This window comes from Pecten maximus, chromosome 8 (genome assembly GCF_902652985.1).
Source record: "Pecten maximus chromosome 8, xPecMax1.1, whole genome shotgun sequence".
NCBI lineage: Eukaryota > Metazoa > Mollusca > Bivalvia > Pectinida > Pectinidae > Pecten > Pecten maximus.
Window position 1 is genome coordinate 24,562,296 of NC_047022.1, and position 18,625 is coordinate 24,580,920.

Below are 18,625 nucleotides of genomic sequence, written 5' to 3' on the forward strand. Positions count from 1 at the left end.
CCCGGCAGAAGTTTGGAAAAATGCAAGGAATGGATATGACTGTGGCAGACCACAATCACAACTAAACGAAGCAAACTTGCGTGAGCGTAGTAAAGCCAAACACCTGTTTGTCTGTTCTATGGTATTATTTAAATATTGATATTTCAATGTCATATCCTCCTTATATAAATGACACTGTAGCAACTACTGTAGATGACTGCCATGCTCACAGAAATAGGTCATGTAGCGTATACGTACATGTGTATGGGGGAGGGGGGGGGGGGGGGGGGTAATAACGAAACGAATTGTAAAGTATTTCTACCAAGTGTTTGAATCCTGTGGTTTATCTTGATATTTCACAAATAGATACCTAAAATCTAGCTTTCGTTTCAAGCTTTCATTTACATGTCAAGCACAGTGCATGTGTCTATAAAAATAGAATTGCTATAAGGACCGGCTTTACACCTGCTGGGTTCAGCCACAGGGACACGCGTACGCCACGATTGAATTACAGGGGCATGTCTAGTCTTTATATATAGGTATTTCTGACTATTATTTTTTAAATATAAGACTAGACATGTCCCTGTGATTAAATGCTTTAAGATAAATAGTTGTTGTTTACATCCTATTTCATACTCATAATTATAAGCTGTAAACAACAAAGATTTATTTTAAAGGATAAAGCAGTTCAGCTATAGGATTTAATAACAACTACAACTCTGACATAAATTCAGTTCAATAAAAGAAATATCTGTCAGACATACCGGCACTTGTCTAATCTATAGATCTATCAAAATGAATTATTTTACACCTGAGACAGTAGACATGTATACAAAAAAGAAACCAGAAAATGAAATAAAATCCCTATCTGCATGCACCTTACACATATAGTACCACAAAAATATCCCGCTAAACTAAAAGCCCAAAGTAGATTTTTCTACATCTTCAGTAAATATTTCAAATGATTGTGAACAGTCCTGGAAGTTTTGGAGGGTGTAATGAATATCATAGCAAATGCTTCTTTTTCTTTGGTAGACCATCTAATTTATCATAGCAAATGCTTCTTTCTCTTTGGTAGACCATCTAATTTGTGTATCAGACAATTTGCAGAACAATGGTCTCTCATTCCTAACATTAGGTAATACGGGCGTAGCCCCGGTACAGGTATCGCTAGCATCTGTGTAAAGTACATAAGTTTGTGTCAGGGTAAACTAGCAGCGGGACCACCGTTAGACTAATTTTTAACTGCTCGAATACTGATTGACAATTATGAGTTCAGTGAAATTTTGCATATTTTATTGTTCGATTGATGAGAGGTTTTGCAAGTTTGGTATAAATGTACGATAGTAACTACACGTTCAAATAATTCCCCTGCGCTCTTTGACACAATATGGAGCTGACATTAGCCACACGGCCCGTATTTTTGCAGGATCCAATGTTATGCTGTTTTAATTTATCACAAAGCCCAGTTAGTTTGTTTCCTTTTTGAAAAATTGACACTTCTTCAATTTCAACTTTAACTGGTGTTTTCTCAATCTCGAGAAAACTTTTTGAATAGATCAAGACATCATCTAAATAGACTTTGGCAATTTGATCTAAATCCTGTTAAACTTCCGACATAAGCTCTTGGAATATGCCTGATGCGTTTGACAACCCAAAGGGCATGACGTTAAATTCGAAAAGCCCTTATGACAAGCGAACACTGTTTTTCCCTGGTCATCTTGCCAATATCCTGGTTTCAAGGTTGTGAAATGTTTTGCGTTTTATTTTTCATCCGATGATAAAACAATTTGCACATTCCATTTCTTTCTCCATTTTCTTTTTCAAAAAAAAAAAAAAAAAACAACAACAAACAAACAAACAAAAAAATCCCACACAAATGGAGACCAATTTTTACCTAATTTTGACCCCATAGTGAGGTCATGACCTTGACATATTCCCTGATAAATGAAATCGCACGAACGTTTATCAAGTTATGGTCATTCAAAATACGTTTAAAAAAAATATATTTTAAAATCTGTTGGGTGACCCTGACCTTTAAAAAATAATGATCACTAAAATGTTTGTGTAACGATCAGCTATCATGTGCTATGATATGAACGTTTTATTTGCTTTCGTTTTTGAATTAACATGTTATCAAGATCTGTGGAAATAATAAAAAAAGAATATTAATAATACATGTAATTATAAGTATAAAACATAACGATTATCAAGTAATCAAGTATCTACAATTATTTTCAAATTATAATACCATTGCTGACAACAGTAACGTTACAAAACATTGGTCAATGTTAGCAATTATAATATATAATACTTTAAACTATGAATATTCGGTAAAGTGTTGTCTTGTCAACATTAAATACTATTGCATTAAATATGCTTATTGTTCCGGATCCATTACAATGTTACTTAGTATTATCTATGACTTGGTTCCAGGAATAGTTCATTAGTATACGTTGATCCATACTACTGTATCCTCTTTGATAACTAAACAGGAATTTTCGGAATCCATAAAGAAATATTTACACAAATGGCAGTAAATTAAAGCTTTTTTAAGTTAGATCACAGTTTGGTTTGATGAGTTTGCCGTTTTTCAAGATTAAGCACTGTCATTGGTGAACGTACATGTACATACACGTTCCACATTGTTTGTCTCCGAATGCCGACACCGTATAATACTGCTGTTCCGTAGTGTCAATTTTTGCCCTGGTAAGGTTTTCTTTAGGTTTTCGTGTTGTAGCTTGCTTCGGAGAATATCTAATTTCTGTACTTTACGCATCTTTTGGCTTTAATGTAGGAGTGGGATCGATTCTTTTGCTCTTTCACCATGTTGTTGTGAGGTGGATTGTGTGTCAGAACAAAGGGTATGTTGCGTTTTTCAACTCCTATATAGATTACTCTTGCAGTAAGCGTTGATTGGTTTCCCGAAGTTTTCTTTCAACATAATGTTCAAGACCAGCAAGCTGATAAAACTTTGCCTCGACTAGAAGTTCCTCTAGAAGTAACATTTCTGCCGACAGGAGTCTGGCCATCAATACAGTGTTGATATTTCGTAAGTAATTCAAGACAAACCTGAAATATCGCGGGTCCCTGTCGATGAAGTAACAGTTGATATTGTTCACTTTGTAGGATGCCATAGGAGAATCATGAGCAATCATTTTTGCAAGAAGTCCTTTCGGGTCGTTTTCTAGAGTTTGAATACAAGTTTCAAATTTTTCGCTTCCCACATTTAATATAATTCTGTTACACTGCATTGCTGCCATCATTTGTAGTTTTTTTTCTATGGTCATTTTGTCTGTTAGTATGCATTGAGGTGTTGTTGCAATAAAAGTTTTGTTCCTATCAGCTTTTGCTTCATTGCCTTCGTCCTGTTGTTCCTGGTATGCCGATAGATTAAATCCGCCATCGGCGTCCGAGTCTTCGTCCGAGTTTGATTTTCCCTCATTGTCCTTGTCTTTGTACTTTTGTTCCTTGCTGTTAGTGTTGTCCACCTGGTCTGCGATGTCCTCGTAATCAGTAGGTATATTAGTTCTGTCACTTGTCTCCTCGTCCGAGTCATCGTCCAAGTTTGACTTTTCCTCCATCTCTTTGTTTTTGTCCTGTTGTTCCTTGCTGTTAGTGTTGTCCACCTGGTCTTCGATGTCCTCGTAATCAGTCGGTATATTATTTCCATCACTTGCGTCCTTCCGAGTCATCGTCCAAGTTTGATTTTTCCTCCATCTCCTTGTTTTTGTCCTGTTGTTCCTTGTTAGTGTTGTACTGCTGTTCGTCGATGTCCTCGTCATCACTCGATATAATAACTGTGTGAGTTGGTTCTTCGTCAGATTCCGAGTTTGATTTTCCCTCCATGTCCTTGTCTGTGTCCTGTTGTTCCTTATTGTTAGTGTTGTCCACCTGGTCGTCGATGTTCTCGTCATCAGCCAGTATATTAGTTCTGTCACTTGTTTCCTCGTCCGAGTCCGATATGTCTAGTCCTTGGTCTTTGATCAACTTAGCAATATATGTTGATTTTCCCTCCATGTCCTTGTCTTTGTCCTGTTGTTCCTTGTTGTTAGTGTTGTCCTGCTGTTCGTCGATGTCCTCGTCATCTGTCGATTCTGTCATGTTCCTTGCATCTGCTTTTTCGTTTATTATCGTTCTTTGTAGAACTGTCTTTAATTTCTTGTTATAAGGTCCTGTATTTTTTGTATCCATTTCCTTTCTCTCTTTCTGCTGTACCTTCCTTTCTGTATCCATATCCTTTTCTGTGTTTCTTCCCCTTTTCATTTTTTTCCTTTCTATCATTGTCTTCTTCCTCACATTTCTTTCTCATGATGTTATATAAGTTATATATTAAGTTAATATGTCTACTTTATACTTTGTCTCTTCTAATGGCCTTCATAAAGAAAATACTGACGCTTCACTTTCTTATATCTCCCCTCTCAAGAGTATACCTGTCTAAAGTCGAGACACCTGAGGCCGAAACCAGAATGTGCTGCAAGGACATGTCTCTCACAGTACCACTGTCTGCTGCGCTCCTGATCCATGTTAATGTCGCACTGATAAAGCGTTTCCTGAAATATATAAGATACATTCTGATATAGAACCTTCCACTAATAGGTTATTCTGTGACAATTCAATGAAGAGAAAATCAAGTTTATTGCCAAGCGTATTTGTCTACCGGGGTTCAATAGGATCCATGTACATGTGTTTAGTTTAGCCATGTTGGACTTTTCAAGTCTTTGTAAGGTTTATGATGATTGTGGTGTTCATTTTAAAGTTTTAGACCGTGCTTTCTTTTGAATCCACCGTGAACAACAAAATACTACATCTCCTTCGAGTCTTTTATTTTGATTATAAAATTAAGCAGGAAATGCTTTAATATGTACAGTATGTAACCTTCAGTAATTATTGACTTTGATGAGTGCAATAAAATTGATTGACATTCTGAATTGTAGCAGTTGTTTGGACTTTTTATCCGTTGAACACATTGCAGTACAGTACCTTTTAGTAGTATTAAAACTTGTATTTTAACTTACATTATCAGTGGCTGATCAAGAGGATAGAAATTCTTCCAGGCCTAAGATTTAATTTGAAGTCTTTGGTAATACCCTGGATCCACTCCTGGCTATAACAAGACTTCTAACATTGTTAGACCTGTATAGTTTTCATTTCTACAGTTTTATTACTCATTTAAGCTTATTGATTATTGTACTGTATTATGGCTATAATAGGGGGAATATAATATAAAGACAACAGTCTAGAGTCTCGGTTATAGCTCTGTCTACATTGGAAATACAGTGCTGTATAACTTGTTACTCCTATCAGTACATGACTATTGGCAATGAAGTGTTGCATACGGAATATGCGTTTGTTGTCAAATTTTCTCTTTTTTTTTTTATTGTTAGTTGATATATGTTTATGTCTTCACATTTTTTACTGTGTTGCTGTACGATTTATGTAAAAACTAAATTATGAAATAAACCAGCTAAAAGTTAAACAACGTCGTGTTTTAGAGATTAAATGACCGATAGCTGAAGTTGTCAAACCCACAGGGATTAATTGGAACCCTGTCAAAACGACTTAACAACAAAACAATGGGACCCATACACCCAGAAAAAACATTGAACGAATTGAGATGATACAACGACGGGCTGCTCGCTATGTACTAGATCCAGTGTCTCTGATATGCTGCAACAACTCAAATGGCGACCTCTGGCTGACAGACGTAGAGACTGGAGACTCTGTCTGATGCACAAAATTACCAACAACCAAGTAGCCATCAGCCAACACAGCAGACTTACACAAACAAACAGGCAATCAAGTCATACCCATCACAAATCATTTCAACTACCACACTGCAAAACCATGGCCAGAAAACAATCATTTTTTCCACGTACAATATCTGAGTGGAACAAGACCCCACTAGATATCATATCCTCCTGTCAAACAGCTGAATCCTTTAGGACTACCCTCCTCTCAGTATATATCCCCAAAAATTAAATATTACCTATGTACACATCTTTTTTGGCTTATTAGGAAACGACTGCATCTCTTTTTCTCTCTCTCATGGCATTATCTTCAAATTGTTGAAGTTGGTCATTATCATTTAGAAGTAGAAGGATGCCATCCCTTCAATCCAGCTACCTAACAATGATCCAGTTTTATTTGGAACACCCATACACCAGTCCACACCCAAAGTGAAGAAAATGAGGAAAGCCTATATTAAGCGGGAAAATAGCAGGGTACGTACATTATTATAATGACTAAGACGGTTTTGTACATGGTCCAACTGCATGATGCTAAAGGAATTTGCAATCATATGGTAAAATAACATTGATTTTCTTTGTAAAAGCCAACTGAAAATAATGAAGTAATTCAATTATTTATAATCAAATAAATTGAAATAAAACTCTATCAGTAAACAAACTTTTGCAAAAATCAGCCTAGAATCCTGGACATTTGTTTGGTAAAAAATGTTAAAAATAGCAAGATAATTTATTACAAAAGTATATGCGTAGCTAAATTAGATTGTTCTGAAATATTTTTGACCTGATAGCGTATAAATAAAGAATACTACATTATCTAATTATGTTATTGTATTGTTCTGTATCATCACAAATTATGTTTTTTTCTTTTAACAGATTGCTCTCTAGTATGAAACATCTAGATCTGCTGCTGTTATTGATCCTGTTGTAGATGTAGATCCATTTACGCCGAGCTCATTGACACTGGTTTGGTTTTGTTTGTTCTGTTTAACGTCCTATTAACAGCCAAGATCAGCTGTTTTATTGTAACTCTTATCAGTATAAATTGCCAAGATCCCAAAGGCGGGGGTTGTGTGATCTGTCGGTAGGGATTGGCCAACCACTCTCGTATTTCTTCCGCAGTTGGGTCTAAGTACATTCCGATTTCATATTTTACTCTTCCTTATTACATGTATACTGTTTTTAGAAGTTGAAACACATTAATATGATCTAGTGTCTCATAAGCCACCAAGTGGCTGGATGTTAATATTTGTTTTTTTAAAGTTATCGTGCTTCAAATACCTATTTTATTATGTAATGTACACTTAAATAAACTATCGATTGATTGACGTTGACTTGGAATGCACTCCATTTGAACTCCAGGTAAACTTGCAGTGCACTCCGAGTCTACCTGTAGTCCTATAAGACACCAAGCCTGCCCGGGGTCTATAATCAGGATATATCATATATATACTTTGATGATTAAATATAATTTATCTGTAGACAAATATATTTCACATGTTACTTTAGATCTGTTGATACTTTTATCAATATTTGTTTAGTTTAATAAGAATATTTGTTAATTTTTAATATATGTAATTGATAATGCCTCACTTAATTCATATTTATAAAGATGTAGAAAAGACAGCTATACAATTTGTACTCTAATTAGGTTTCTATGAAAGTTTATTGCTTATTATTTCATATGTTATCAAAATGTATTACAGTTTATTAAGGAATTTGAAATAGAATGGTTATTTCATTATGTAATTCTGTACAGAGATGTTCAACTTTGAAGGTAGTTTAAATAATGTATATATTATGTTAATTATTAATATTCGAATTTATAGTATTAATGAATTATGTAATTTTTAATAAGCGTCGTATCAATCATGAGACATTCTTTACATGAAAGGAAAATATAACTTCTCAGTGCAGGTTTGATGTTAACTGCTGATTGTCTGGCAAGTAATTATAAAATCAAAGGGCCAAAGGCCCTGAGAAACGTCAGGGTCTGAGGTCATACAATAAGGAATTTAAAATTGGATTTTTTTATCATCTTATAGTCAGACAGCTACATTTGTATCAGATGAAATGTTTTAATGGTTATTCCTATTCTATATATATTCAGGAAAACATAGCATGCCTGTTAATGGAAGCACGTTATAGTTTTATCAACATATTTATCTGTCGACAACTTTCCAATAGCTGAGTAGATACTGTAGTTTTTTCCCTGACCTATTTCTTTAATGTTTGTGGAAGATTATTTATATACTTCTGAATCAGTAAAGCTGCTTGTAAACTTTGAAAAAAAAATCAACTGAAGGACAAATCGGTCTATTAACAGTTACATGTACAACCAGAGATAAAATCCAAGATGTACACAGCCTGAGTTTTTTTTTTAATTTATATTATATGATGTTAATTAGGCAAGGCAAACATCTAGTTTATGACCCCTAGTAACATCGAAAATGCAAATATTTTACCTCGGATAGAAAACGGAGATCGGGCTGTCGATCACGCTGTCCGACGGGACATACACTGTATATAGGCCTTCAGTTTTGACAAACAGACGCCAGTACATCAGTCACGGATCATAATCGTTAGATTCTTTTCAAAATCTTATTTGATAAAATCCTCATGAAAAACGGCAGTGTAGTTGATAACAACTTGCCTTCAATTCCTGTTGATATTTCTTGCGTATTCTAGCGACATACAAATGAATATGAAACTACGAACGGTCGCTGGTTTAGTTACATTAGACATAACAGCCATTTTGGTCGATTAGTGCTGATCACGTGTGATCACGTGACAGCTGAAGTTATCCCGTGGAATGTTTGGCTGCAAAGCTATTTATAGAACTGTAAAGAGTTGACTACGTAAACACGGTTGATTTAAGGCTTACATGAAATATTCCTCCATATGAACCCAGGATTAACATATGCGTCTAAGACATGTGGATAGTTTCTCTGTGGACGCATGTAAATTTCCACGACGATCAAACTTATTTTTTTTACTTTCGTTTTTCAAGGCAGGATTGAGACAGAACTACGTAATCATACGCCAAAAAATGCATATACTGGCGAGGAAAATGTTTATATTTATAATCTAAAATAGTCTAGAACACCAAATATTCAAATATCATTTTAAATAATTGCCGTAAACACGGGAACCATCAGTTAAATCGTGTCAATAATTGCTGTTAAAATAGGAACTATATTAGGCTGCGGATGTATATTATTTGTATTACAGAAAAGAGAAGTTGTTAGCCGGAAACAAAAGTGTGACTAACAAAATTTACCCACCACAAATATAACGGCAGGTGCCAAAGGCAACCTGACGTTGTAGTGGACGCGATGTTGTCAGCTCGCTGGTCCAGGAATCTACTAACTACACCCTATTTATTTTTTTTATTTAAAGGGTTTTACGTCCGCTATTACGGCCTTGCGGCCTTTCAGCTGATGATCGCACTAACTACACCCGGCGGGCTCCAGTGTTTAAGAGCTCTTCATGCCCCAAACCTATTACCATAGTTGAGTTATACCCGGCAGCTTTCACCGGGGTAACTGACCACGTCATCTATCACCTCCTACACAGGTACATGTTTGGCCATATTTGGTCATACCTGGCCACGTTGTCCAGCTTTCGCCGGCAAACTGTCCATGTCATCTCTAGTTTTAATTAGGCAGATACTAAAACTGGACCCCCGCTCATTCCGGTTTAAGTGACCATATATCACAAATAGATGGTGACAGAGACAACAGTTGTTAAAATTCTTCAAAGGATTATCATGACTTTTATGCCGTTTAAATGGCCATATTATACAGTTATCAAATGGGTATGAGGGCGATAGTAATTTTGTCAGCCCCGAAGCAACAACTGTTGCAACAGTTGTTGATGAGGGGCTTACATAATTACTATTGTCTGAACTACCCCATTTGATAACTGTTTTATTATACCTTTATGTTGTTTTCTCTTTATGAATGTAGTTTTTTCACAAAATGTTTTTGTAAACCAAATCGGACACTTATCATTGACTTCTTGGCATAAAATTCACCATTAGCCTTTGCGTAAAATTTTCGAAGAAAAATGTTAAAATCCGTTGTCGGTATCTCGTATAATGCTGAGATATTTGCGATGTTTTTGCTGGTATGAGAATCTGCTATATAGTCCTCCATTAACTTGACAGACGTTTGTCTCATCAACAACTGTTGCCCTCTGTTATGCTGATGTGTGAACCGTTGAGCAATTAACCTGAGAGTCAACAGTGTGGCTTACTAAAAAAAACAATTTCAACAACCGCAAAACCGGACCAAACGAGTGTGTAAATAAGAGGAATTGAGATTAAATGTTAAAACGGCTTGCCATAGTGTATATGAGTATATATAGTAGAAATAATGAAATCAACACGGCATTTTCGCTAACGTTTTCAGGCCTTGCGTATATATATATATCTATAGGCATTATTGGCGAAGGAAGACAACTTTAGGAATCGTGCCCTGACTGGGACTCGAACTCACGATCTACGGCACCCAATCGCCTAGCCAGAAATACCTGCATCTCCTTCGACAATTGTGTTACTATGTTATCTATTTGTTAGCACAATGTATTATATACACTATGTGTTGGTGATCCGAAGATATACATTTGAGAATTTCCTGTCGAAGTTGTACCGAGATAAATATCTATAGAAATTATATATATGTATGTACATGGTAACATTGGGACCCAGGTAAATTTGGAGCCTGATAGATTTCCAGTCCAAACGGAGTGCACTCGGAGTACATTTTGTGTAACCTTAAGTCTACACTCAACTGTAGGCCTACTTGTGGGCGTGACCTGGAAGAGTGTAAACAAGAGGAAATGGGATTAAATGTTAAAACGGCTTGCCATAGTGTATTCATTAACAACCGTGTATTTGCAGATTTGTCTTACTTCTTACTACGTCTCATTAGAAAAAAAATGGCCATGTAGCCACTGTTATTTCTAATAACTTATTTAACTACTGTCGTCCTTACCGGAGTTCTGCGTTCGATTTCAAATATTATCTATAGAACATTATTGAGTATAACATACTTACAGTTGTATGTGGGCAGTAGGTCACACTTGTGTACTCCCCGGTATACCTGACAAGACCCTTATATACCATGACCTGAACTGTTTGTGTACAATATGAATAGCTCTATGATCAATGGAAATATACATACCTACATCTGTAGTTTATAGGAACTCTCCAAAAAACTCCATGCGCTTCACATTATCGAGCCTTCATATTTGAACCACAGAAATATTCAAAACTAATGACATCGCTTACTAAAATCGACTAATAACATGACCCTATTGTATCAGTTTCTATGTACATGTGTATACCTGTATAACTTGGTGTTATATTCTGACCTTATAGACCCTCGTTTTACAATGGTGACAGTGCAAATAACCACCGAATCAGAACGCTTGACCGAAAAGATCAAATATCTTTTTTTTTTCTTCTTACATAGTTTGAATACAGAACCTTTTATATTTAACACGGGAATACATCATTTACAAATTATTAGCGGTAAACCATATAGAAATAAATGCTGTATGTTTTTCTTTCCGCTCCATCGCGCCCTGAGTGTGTTTGACCAGCGTAACTTTGCGAAGTAAATTTAGAGCCGGCCAAGTCATAATACCCGGAACTTCTCAGAAGTTAAGACGCCGTCAGCATGATCATGTCGGCTCGTTGATTGAGCTGAATAATACCATTACAGAGTTAGAATTGAAGCATAATTGCTGATTCGTTGGATTGAAAAAAGAAAAAGGTTTTGGAAAGGAAGACAAAACATTATCAAGTAAGTAGATCCAAAATTATTGACTGGTACTTATATAGGCCTAATTACAGTACTGTACTGAAAACAGTAATGTACTGTACATAACTCTTTTAATCAGAGCGCTACTATTGTTATTAGTTATGAATATATTGATTATTAAATTAAGAACGTCCGATTCCATAACATATAGTACTTTCATTCCCCCCCCCCCCCCCCCCCCCCCCCCCCCCACCCCCCCATTTGTATAAAGATTGCAAACTGAAAGTACTAAAGTAGATAAATGATTTTACTCTGACGAGGATAACAATCAATGCTTTGGATTTGATGGGAAAAGATGAAATCAAAATAATTAAATATAACAAGAAACATTTTTAACTCAAACGTACAATTCTTTCTTGAAAGTTACTTGTATTTCCTTTTAGTTTTCAATATTATCAGTGAAATTAGCATTGTATAAATACAATTTATTATATAAATTATGGACCTTTTATACAGTTACATGTACATATAGTTAACCTCTGTCCATATTCAAGAAATTATTCAGTCATTTGCTCTTGTTTTTTTTATCTTGACATTAATTAGAAAGAAGAATTCAGTTTTGGACAATTAAGTAATCATATTTTATTTTGTACATGAACAAAGTAAACTGTATAGAATCTAACATAAATCTCATCAGACAGTCTTTAATTAATGTAAATAAGAATTAAAAGGTCAGATCAGCCTAGATAAAGATGTCTTGATGACATTTGGATTAATTATCTTAATTGTAAATTAACTTTTAATGATTGAACTAATTTTAAAGATGAAAAAAAAAATGATAAAGAAAAGTGATTTTTATTCCTGAAAACCAAGCATAATTTTAACGTGGTGAAGTTATTAAATGTTTAAATAGAATTTTAAATGTCTGATGGTGCAATTTCCAGAGATTTCAGGTCAAAATTATATTTCCTGTTTGGTGTAATTATTATGTAGGTGCTTAGATAGGCTATAAATTATGACATGTGTTTGTTAGTATTGCACGTGTGGATCAAATATTGGGACCAAATTCACACATCTGTTGATCCACAGGTGGTCTCTCTGTTAATATAGTAAGTAGCTCCTATGGTGCAAACAATATGACTTATTCTTGACCAACAAGGTTAGTTATCTGAAGTTATCAGCAGGTAATTTGAAAGAGTACCTGCATACATTTATTTATTTTAGATGATATTGCCAAGTTCTTATTAAGCAGAAATATACTGATTAATATATTAAGTCTCTATTACTACCACACTTCCTGTGAACAGTTAAGAATTAATGTCATTTCATGTAACAAAAGCTATTACACTATTTTTGGTTTACATGCATATAAATAATGATATAATTCAGAATAAAGTGATTTGAGTGAAGAGGAGAGATTGAATGTTAATTTATTTTGGGGTTTGTTAGTATTTAAATAATCATCCAATTTTGAATTAGTGGCTGCATGACAAGGCTTTTTCTGAGGGTTTTTTTTTGGGGGGGGGGGGGGGGGGGGGGGGGGGGATAATGGGCCCCATTCCCAATTGAAATTATTTCCTAGGCCAAATTCCCAAAAGTAATGATATATGTACATTTTGTATGTCCGTCTATAAGGCACATTGAAATTCTATTTCTGTTTTTAATTATAATAATTAAACAAAATATTAATGCTTTATAAATTGAGTACTGAAAATTATCTAAATTAATATCATATTTCTAGTCGGAAAATATAATAACTATTATTTTTTTAAAGAAATTTATCATAAGACTACAAGCAAGATGCTATTTGCTTTAAAACGTTTTTTTGGGTAAAGCTTCTTTTTGTAAATGTAGATTCAAAGTCACGATTTCGATATGAAGATTCACAACAAGACATCCTAGCTACCACATATTGAAGGCAATGGAATCCCATTTGTGATTGCTGGAAGGAAAGCGCTGGAGGGGAGAAAAGGAAAGAAAAAAAAAAGAAACTCAAAAGGAAGGAAATGTATGTTCGCTGTTTTAATTTAAAAGAGTTGAACTGTTGTTATGGGATATGGATGCATGGTTCAAGAATTCCAACAATATCTATAACCACCTTTCTGTCAATTTGATATTGAAGATTTGTATTTTTCAAAATTAATCACAGCTATATATGTCTGAGACTTCTGAATAGTAGATCAATATGAAGGCAACATGACTGTGATGCTTATTAGTGTTGTTCCAATTAATCAATTTGATTGATGATTAGATGTTTTACCTCTGACTATGAATAATCGATCATGATTTTTGTGATTGATCCAGACTTCAACAATTGATAAATGAGCAATATCAATTGGTAAAATGACAAAAATATGCATTAAAAAGAACCATTTAAAACATACCTAGATGGCTTCAAATATATCCACATTTTCTCCTATTTTGGTTAATATTTTTGCAGAATTCTTTAATTTAATTTTTTCCCTTTCTGTTTATGATCAATCAATAATGGATCATCGATCATTTAAAAAATGGTGATCGATCATGAAATTTATAGTGATTCCAAACACTTATGCTTATAATGTTAATGTCTTCAATTATTCTTATTAATGTAATGGTACTTTAATTTTTGCAGAATGATCAAAACTTTGTAAGAAAAAGAAATTTAATACAACCTACAAAACAGAAAAACTGTCCAGCCAATTACAACATTAAAGGAAGTTTTCATCAAGCTAAAAATTTCATTAAAATTATTGTTAAAAAAGAAGCAGCAGAGCATTTCTATATGTTATTGAGATATGCAAAATATTGATATACATGCATTGCAAAACAAAAAGCAAATTTTGAAAATCAACCGATTCTCAACTGCCACTAAATATGACAATTTTTTTAACCAAAAGGAAATTGAAAGAAATGAGAAGAAACGCTTGAAGATATTTAACAGAAAGAAATGTAGAGTCATGTGAGGGACTATAATCACAGAGATATTATCAAAAGAAAGGAAATTAATTTTAAGTATACAAATAACCAAGTGTAAACCTTGTTATATAGGAGTTATATATAAAGTTATATATCTGATTTATATGAATATGTCCTCTGCCCCCAACAATGGAATGTAAAACAACCATAACAATAAATTGTTAAAATCTTACCTACATAGAAACTAAAATGGATATGTAAAGTTTCACATCTTGTAACTTCTAGATTTCTTAAACTGGATGAATTGGAGAAATGAAGTCAATGTGACTCAATAAAACGGGAGCCTGAAGTTGGTTCCGAGTTCCGAGTTCCGTTTAAGGAACACTAAACTAGTAATTAGTTTCCAAATTCCTGAAAGAAAATATTATACGTACTTTATCCCATTACAAGACCGAATCTGAAAAGAAATGATATGTCAATGAGTGTAGGGACACTTATCAGGTATACACTTTACGGGACTTGGTATTTGCTCCCAGCTCCGTTTAAAATAAATGAACTAGAATCCAATTCCGAGTTCCGTTTAAGTAAAACGGAACTAGGAACCAGTTCCGAGTTCCGTTTAAGATAACTAGGAACCAGTTCCGAGTTCCGTATAAGAAAAGTGGAACTGCAATGTATTAGTTTTACAGGTTTTGGTCCCAGTTCCGAGTTCCGTTTAAGAAAAGTAAAATACTATGTATTAGCTTTATTGGTTTTGGTCCCAGTTCCGAATTCCGTTTAAGAAAAACGAACTACTATGTATAAACTTTACGGGACTTGGTCCCAGTTCCGAGTTCCGTTTTACTCGGAACCAACTTCAGGCTCCCTAGTATTTCCATGTGAATATAACTTTGTAAATGCTATTTGAAGTTATCTTCCTTTGGTGATTTGATTTGAATCTAAAACATATGTGATAGTTTGGGTAGTTTTAAAACTGTCCAGATATAGTGGACGAGTTATTTAATGCAAGATATTTGTTCATATAGGAGTCTCATGAAACAGATCAGTTACCAAAGAGAAGGCAGGTTGATAATACGCTGACAGAGCGGGTGGAGAAATTAGAGAAGATACCCAAAGTGGACACGGTAAAGGAGATGAAGGATTTATTACGGTCTAGTGCAGATCAACAAGAGCCCAATGAGCAGTTGATTTTGTGGAATCTTGATCGATTGGTTAAGGTGGCGAGGAGGTACAACCATGAAGAGACAGACATTTATGAAGAATAAATAGATATTGCCTCATTATGTTGGACAGTTTTTTTGTTGTTGTTTTTTTTGGGGGGGGGGGGGGGGGGGGTTAAGAGAGAGAGAGAAAGAATGAAACGGTAGAAACCCAGTTGAGCAAGATCGAGGATAATAGTGGGGGGAGTGCAGAGAGCTCAAAGAACACTGTTATGACACCACTAAGTAAGTTGTATCCATACTATATTTCCGTTGGGTGCTATGATTATGGGTTACTCCCCCTTTCAAGGCCAAGCTATGGTGCCACAGTTCCAGGGTGCATACTACAATATGATGTAACCTCAAATGGGCAAGTTTAATTTTAGGCCAAAAGGGGGGTACAGGTCATTTGGTAGGGGATACCCAAGCAGACAGAGGGGCTCGTGTTGGTTTTGTGATTCAGTAGATGACCTTGTAAAGGACTGCCCTAGGACGAAGGAAGCAAATGAAAAATAGAAAACAGTATGCAAAAGCATTGATAGATTGCAGGTTTATATGCATTACATTGTGGTTGGATATAAATATTTACATATTTTCACTTGTTTATAGTGTCTGTCAAATTAGTACAAATGCTTTCTTGTTAGTATACTAGTTAGTTATTGGTTGATTGCTGATGTTCTACATTAAGGATTAGATTTATCTTGACACAAATACCAGGGCCAGGATATTATTTGATGGGCTGGTGTGTCAGCATTTTTGTAAAAAAAGTTTATTGAGTTTCAAATTTGTTTGCTATAAGTAGTTTTGTGTTTATGTATGGTTTTATGTATGATCATTTCAGCCAACATTATTATTGGTAGTGGTCAGTACCGTTGTGGCCAATAGCGTGTGTGATAGATTTATAGGGACTTATTCTTAGATTGTGGTATGTAGGTTTTGGAATTCTTAAACCTGTAACCTGGGGACAATGATACTTTGTTCACGTGGGTTGTAGGTGTGAGAATTCTGCTCTTCTTTGTATGCCATGTTTGAATTATCCAGAAAGTTGTTTAAATGCCAGGTACATTTATTTTCTTTTTCAGAAATTTAGCTGTGAAAAAGGACATGTTTTGTTAACACATGTCTCGGACTGGGAGAAATCTGTGGATTTTAATCCATATGCATTCCACATTCGTGATAATCCAACATGGGTTACATTGGAGGGTGGGACACTTTCACCTGCAACCTCACATCCCTCGGCTGAAGATGTTATTGAACGAGGCATGGGGTTTGATATAAGTAGATTACCTTCACGGGATGCGGGGAACTTTGTGGCTGGCCAGCTACATACTAATTTAGAGAACTGGGAAACACTATTTGGTTAGTCAGTTGGAAGTGATACAATTGATTCGGTCAGGTAATGGATAGCAGATGGGGTAGATGTTGTTAGTTTTCCCCCGACATTCTAAAGGGAATTTTAAGGGTAAATCATATGACTCTGGTTTACCCCCAAAGCAATTCTTCACAAATGCATCAATTTGTAAGGAATACAAATATTATTTGCGAAGCATTGTCAGAGAAAATATCGTCTGGGTCTATTCGGGTTTTAGGTAAAGTTGGTGAGTGCGAGATGCCAGGGGTGGTCATGCCCTTAACAATTGAGCCTTCTAAGCCAAGGTTATGTCAGGATGATCGTTACATAAACCTCTGGACAATGGATTCTCCTTTCCAATTAGAGACATTGAGGGATGTACATCGGCTGGTTGAGAAGGATGCCTACATGGTAGCATGCAATGAGAAATTAGGTTATGACCACATAAGGTTATCTGTGAAGTCACAAACTGTCTTTGGCGCACAGTTTGGTGGGTATGTCATTGTTTATACAGTTATCCCGTATATATCTCCATATATATACCAAACTATAGGAATGGTTGTTACTTCCTATTTGAGAGGTAAATCTGTCATAACAACCCAATATAGAGATGACAGGATGATTGTTGCTGGTAGAAGTATTAGAGGTGCACAAGTGTCATATGGAGCTGATAAAGTAGCATACATTTTAGTGGAGGTTTTGACACGTTTAGGGTACACTTTGGCTTTGAGAAAATGTGTTCTTGCTCCTTTAACCTGTGTTCGTTTCCTGGGCTATCTAGTTGACACAATCCGACAAGCCTACTTGCTCCCTGAGGAGAAGAAAGAAAGGTTTATGGCTATGAGGGAATTCATTTTGAGTTCTGAGGCAGTGTATGTGAAGACTCCTCAGCGATTTGCAGGGAAGTGCATTTCTATGCGTTAGGTGGTTCCTGGTTCAAAATTATCTTGTCGATAGTGTAATAGTTACAGGCATAAAGAGCTCAAGAAGAGCAAAAGTAGATGGGGAACCGAAAGAGGAAATCTGTTACTGGGGTTTTTCTAAATGGAGACCAGAGAATCATAAGCTGGTGAACATGTCAACTGATGCTTTCTGTTCAGATATGGGGCGGTGTTGTCTCTGAATTTGAGTTATATGGTTGGTGATTTCTGGGATAATGATGATTCTCGACCTATTCATCTGAAAGGGGCTAGTGTTGTATTGAAGGCTCTGGAGTCTTTTGAGGGACATTTGGGTGATTCGAGAGTGGATTTACTCACTGACAACATGGCGATCCTGGGTGTTTTGGAGAATCAAGGGGCAAAGATGGATGTTTGAATAGTATTACGAAAGAGATATTTGAATGTGTAGTCAAACCTAACAAAGATTTGCACATGCAGTATATTCCGTCCTCTTGTAACGTGGCAGATCAGCCATCAAGGAAGTTGGATTACAGTGAGTGTACGTTGTGCGATGAGTCCTGGGAGTTAATTGAGCAGACTTATGGCCCACATACTTTGGACCTAATGGCAGTTGTCGCGAACGCTAGAAAGTCTCGAAATGGTGAATCTTTGAGACATTATACACCTTTCCCTACACCTAAGTCTGCAGATGTGAATGTATATAAACAAGATCTGAGAGGAAATGAGAACAAATATGTGTTTCCTTCTTTTGGTATGGAAGCATCGTTATTTCGGGAGCAAG

The 18,625-nt window shown here is 35.5% G+C and overlaps 1 protein-coding gene and 1 long non-coding RNA gene across 5 annotated transcripts; one reads left to right on the forward strand and one right to left on the reverse strand.

Annotated features, from left to right (window-relative positions):
- Window positions 1-1,269: 1,269 nt before the first annotated feature.
- LOC117333504 (clumping factor B-like) lies at window positions 1,270-11,072 on the reverse strand. Of its 4 annotated transcripts, none has more exons than XM_033892820.1 (3): window positions 10,913-11,072; window positions 3,928-4,532; window positions 1,270-3,524 (listed from the first exon to the last, which is right to left on the reverse strand). In XM_033892820.1, the coding sequence occupies exons 2-3, from the start codon at window positions 4,261-4,263 to the stop codon at window positions 2,874-2,876; spliced, it is 987 nt and encodes a 328-aa protein (XP_033748711.1). In that variant the 5' UTR covers window positions 4,264-4,532; window positions 10,913-11,072; the 3' UTR covers window positions 1,270-2,873. The 4 variants fall into 4 exon arrangements, with proteins under 4 accessions (XP_033748711.1, XP_033748713.1, XP_033748714.1 ...); XM_033892822.1 differs by lacking the exon at window positions 10,913-11,072 and adding an exon at window positions 10,786-10,826; XM_033892823.1 differs by lacking the exon at window positions 10,913-11,072 and adding an exon at window positions 8,192-8,334.
- A 334-nt stretch (window positions 11,073-11,406) lies between these two features.
- On the forward strand, window positions 11,407-15,634 carry LOC117332418. The gene is made up of 3 exons (XR_004533728.1): window positions 11,407-11,536; window positions 13,349-13,502; window positions 15,418-15,634. It is a non-coding gene; the product is annotated as an uncharacterized LOC117332418 (long non-coding RNA).
- Window positions 15,635-18,625: the final 2,991 nt, after the last annotated feature.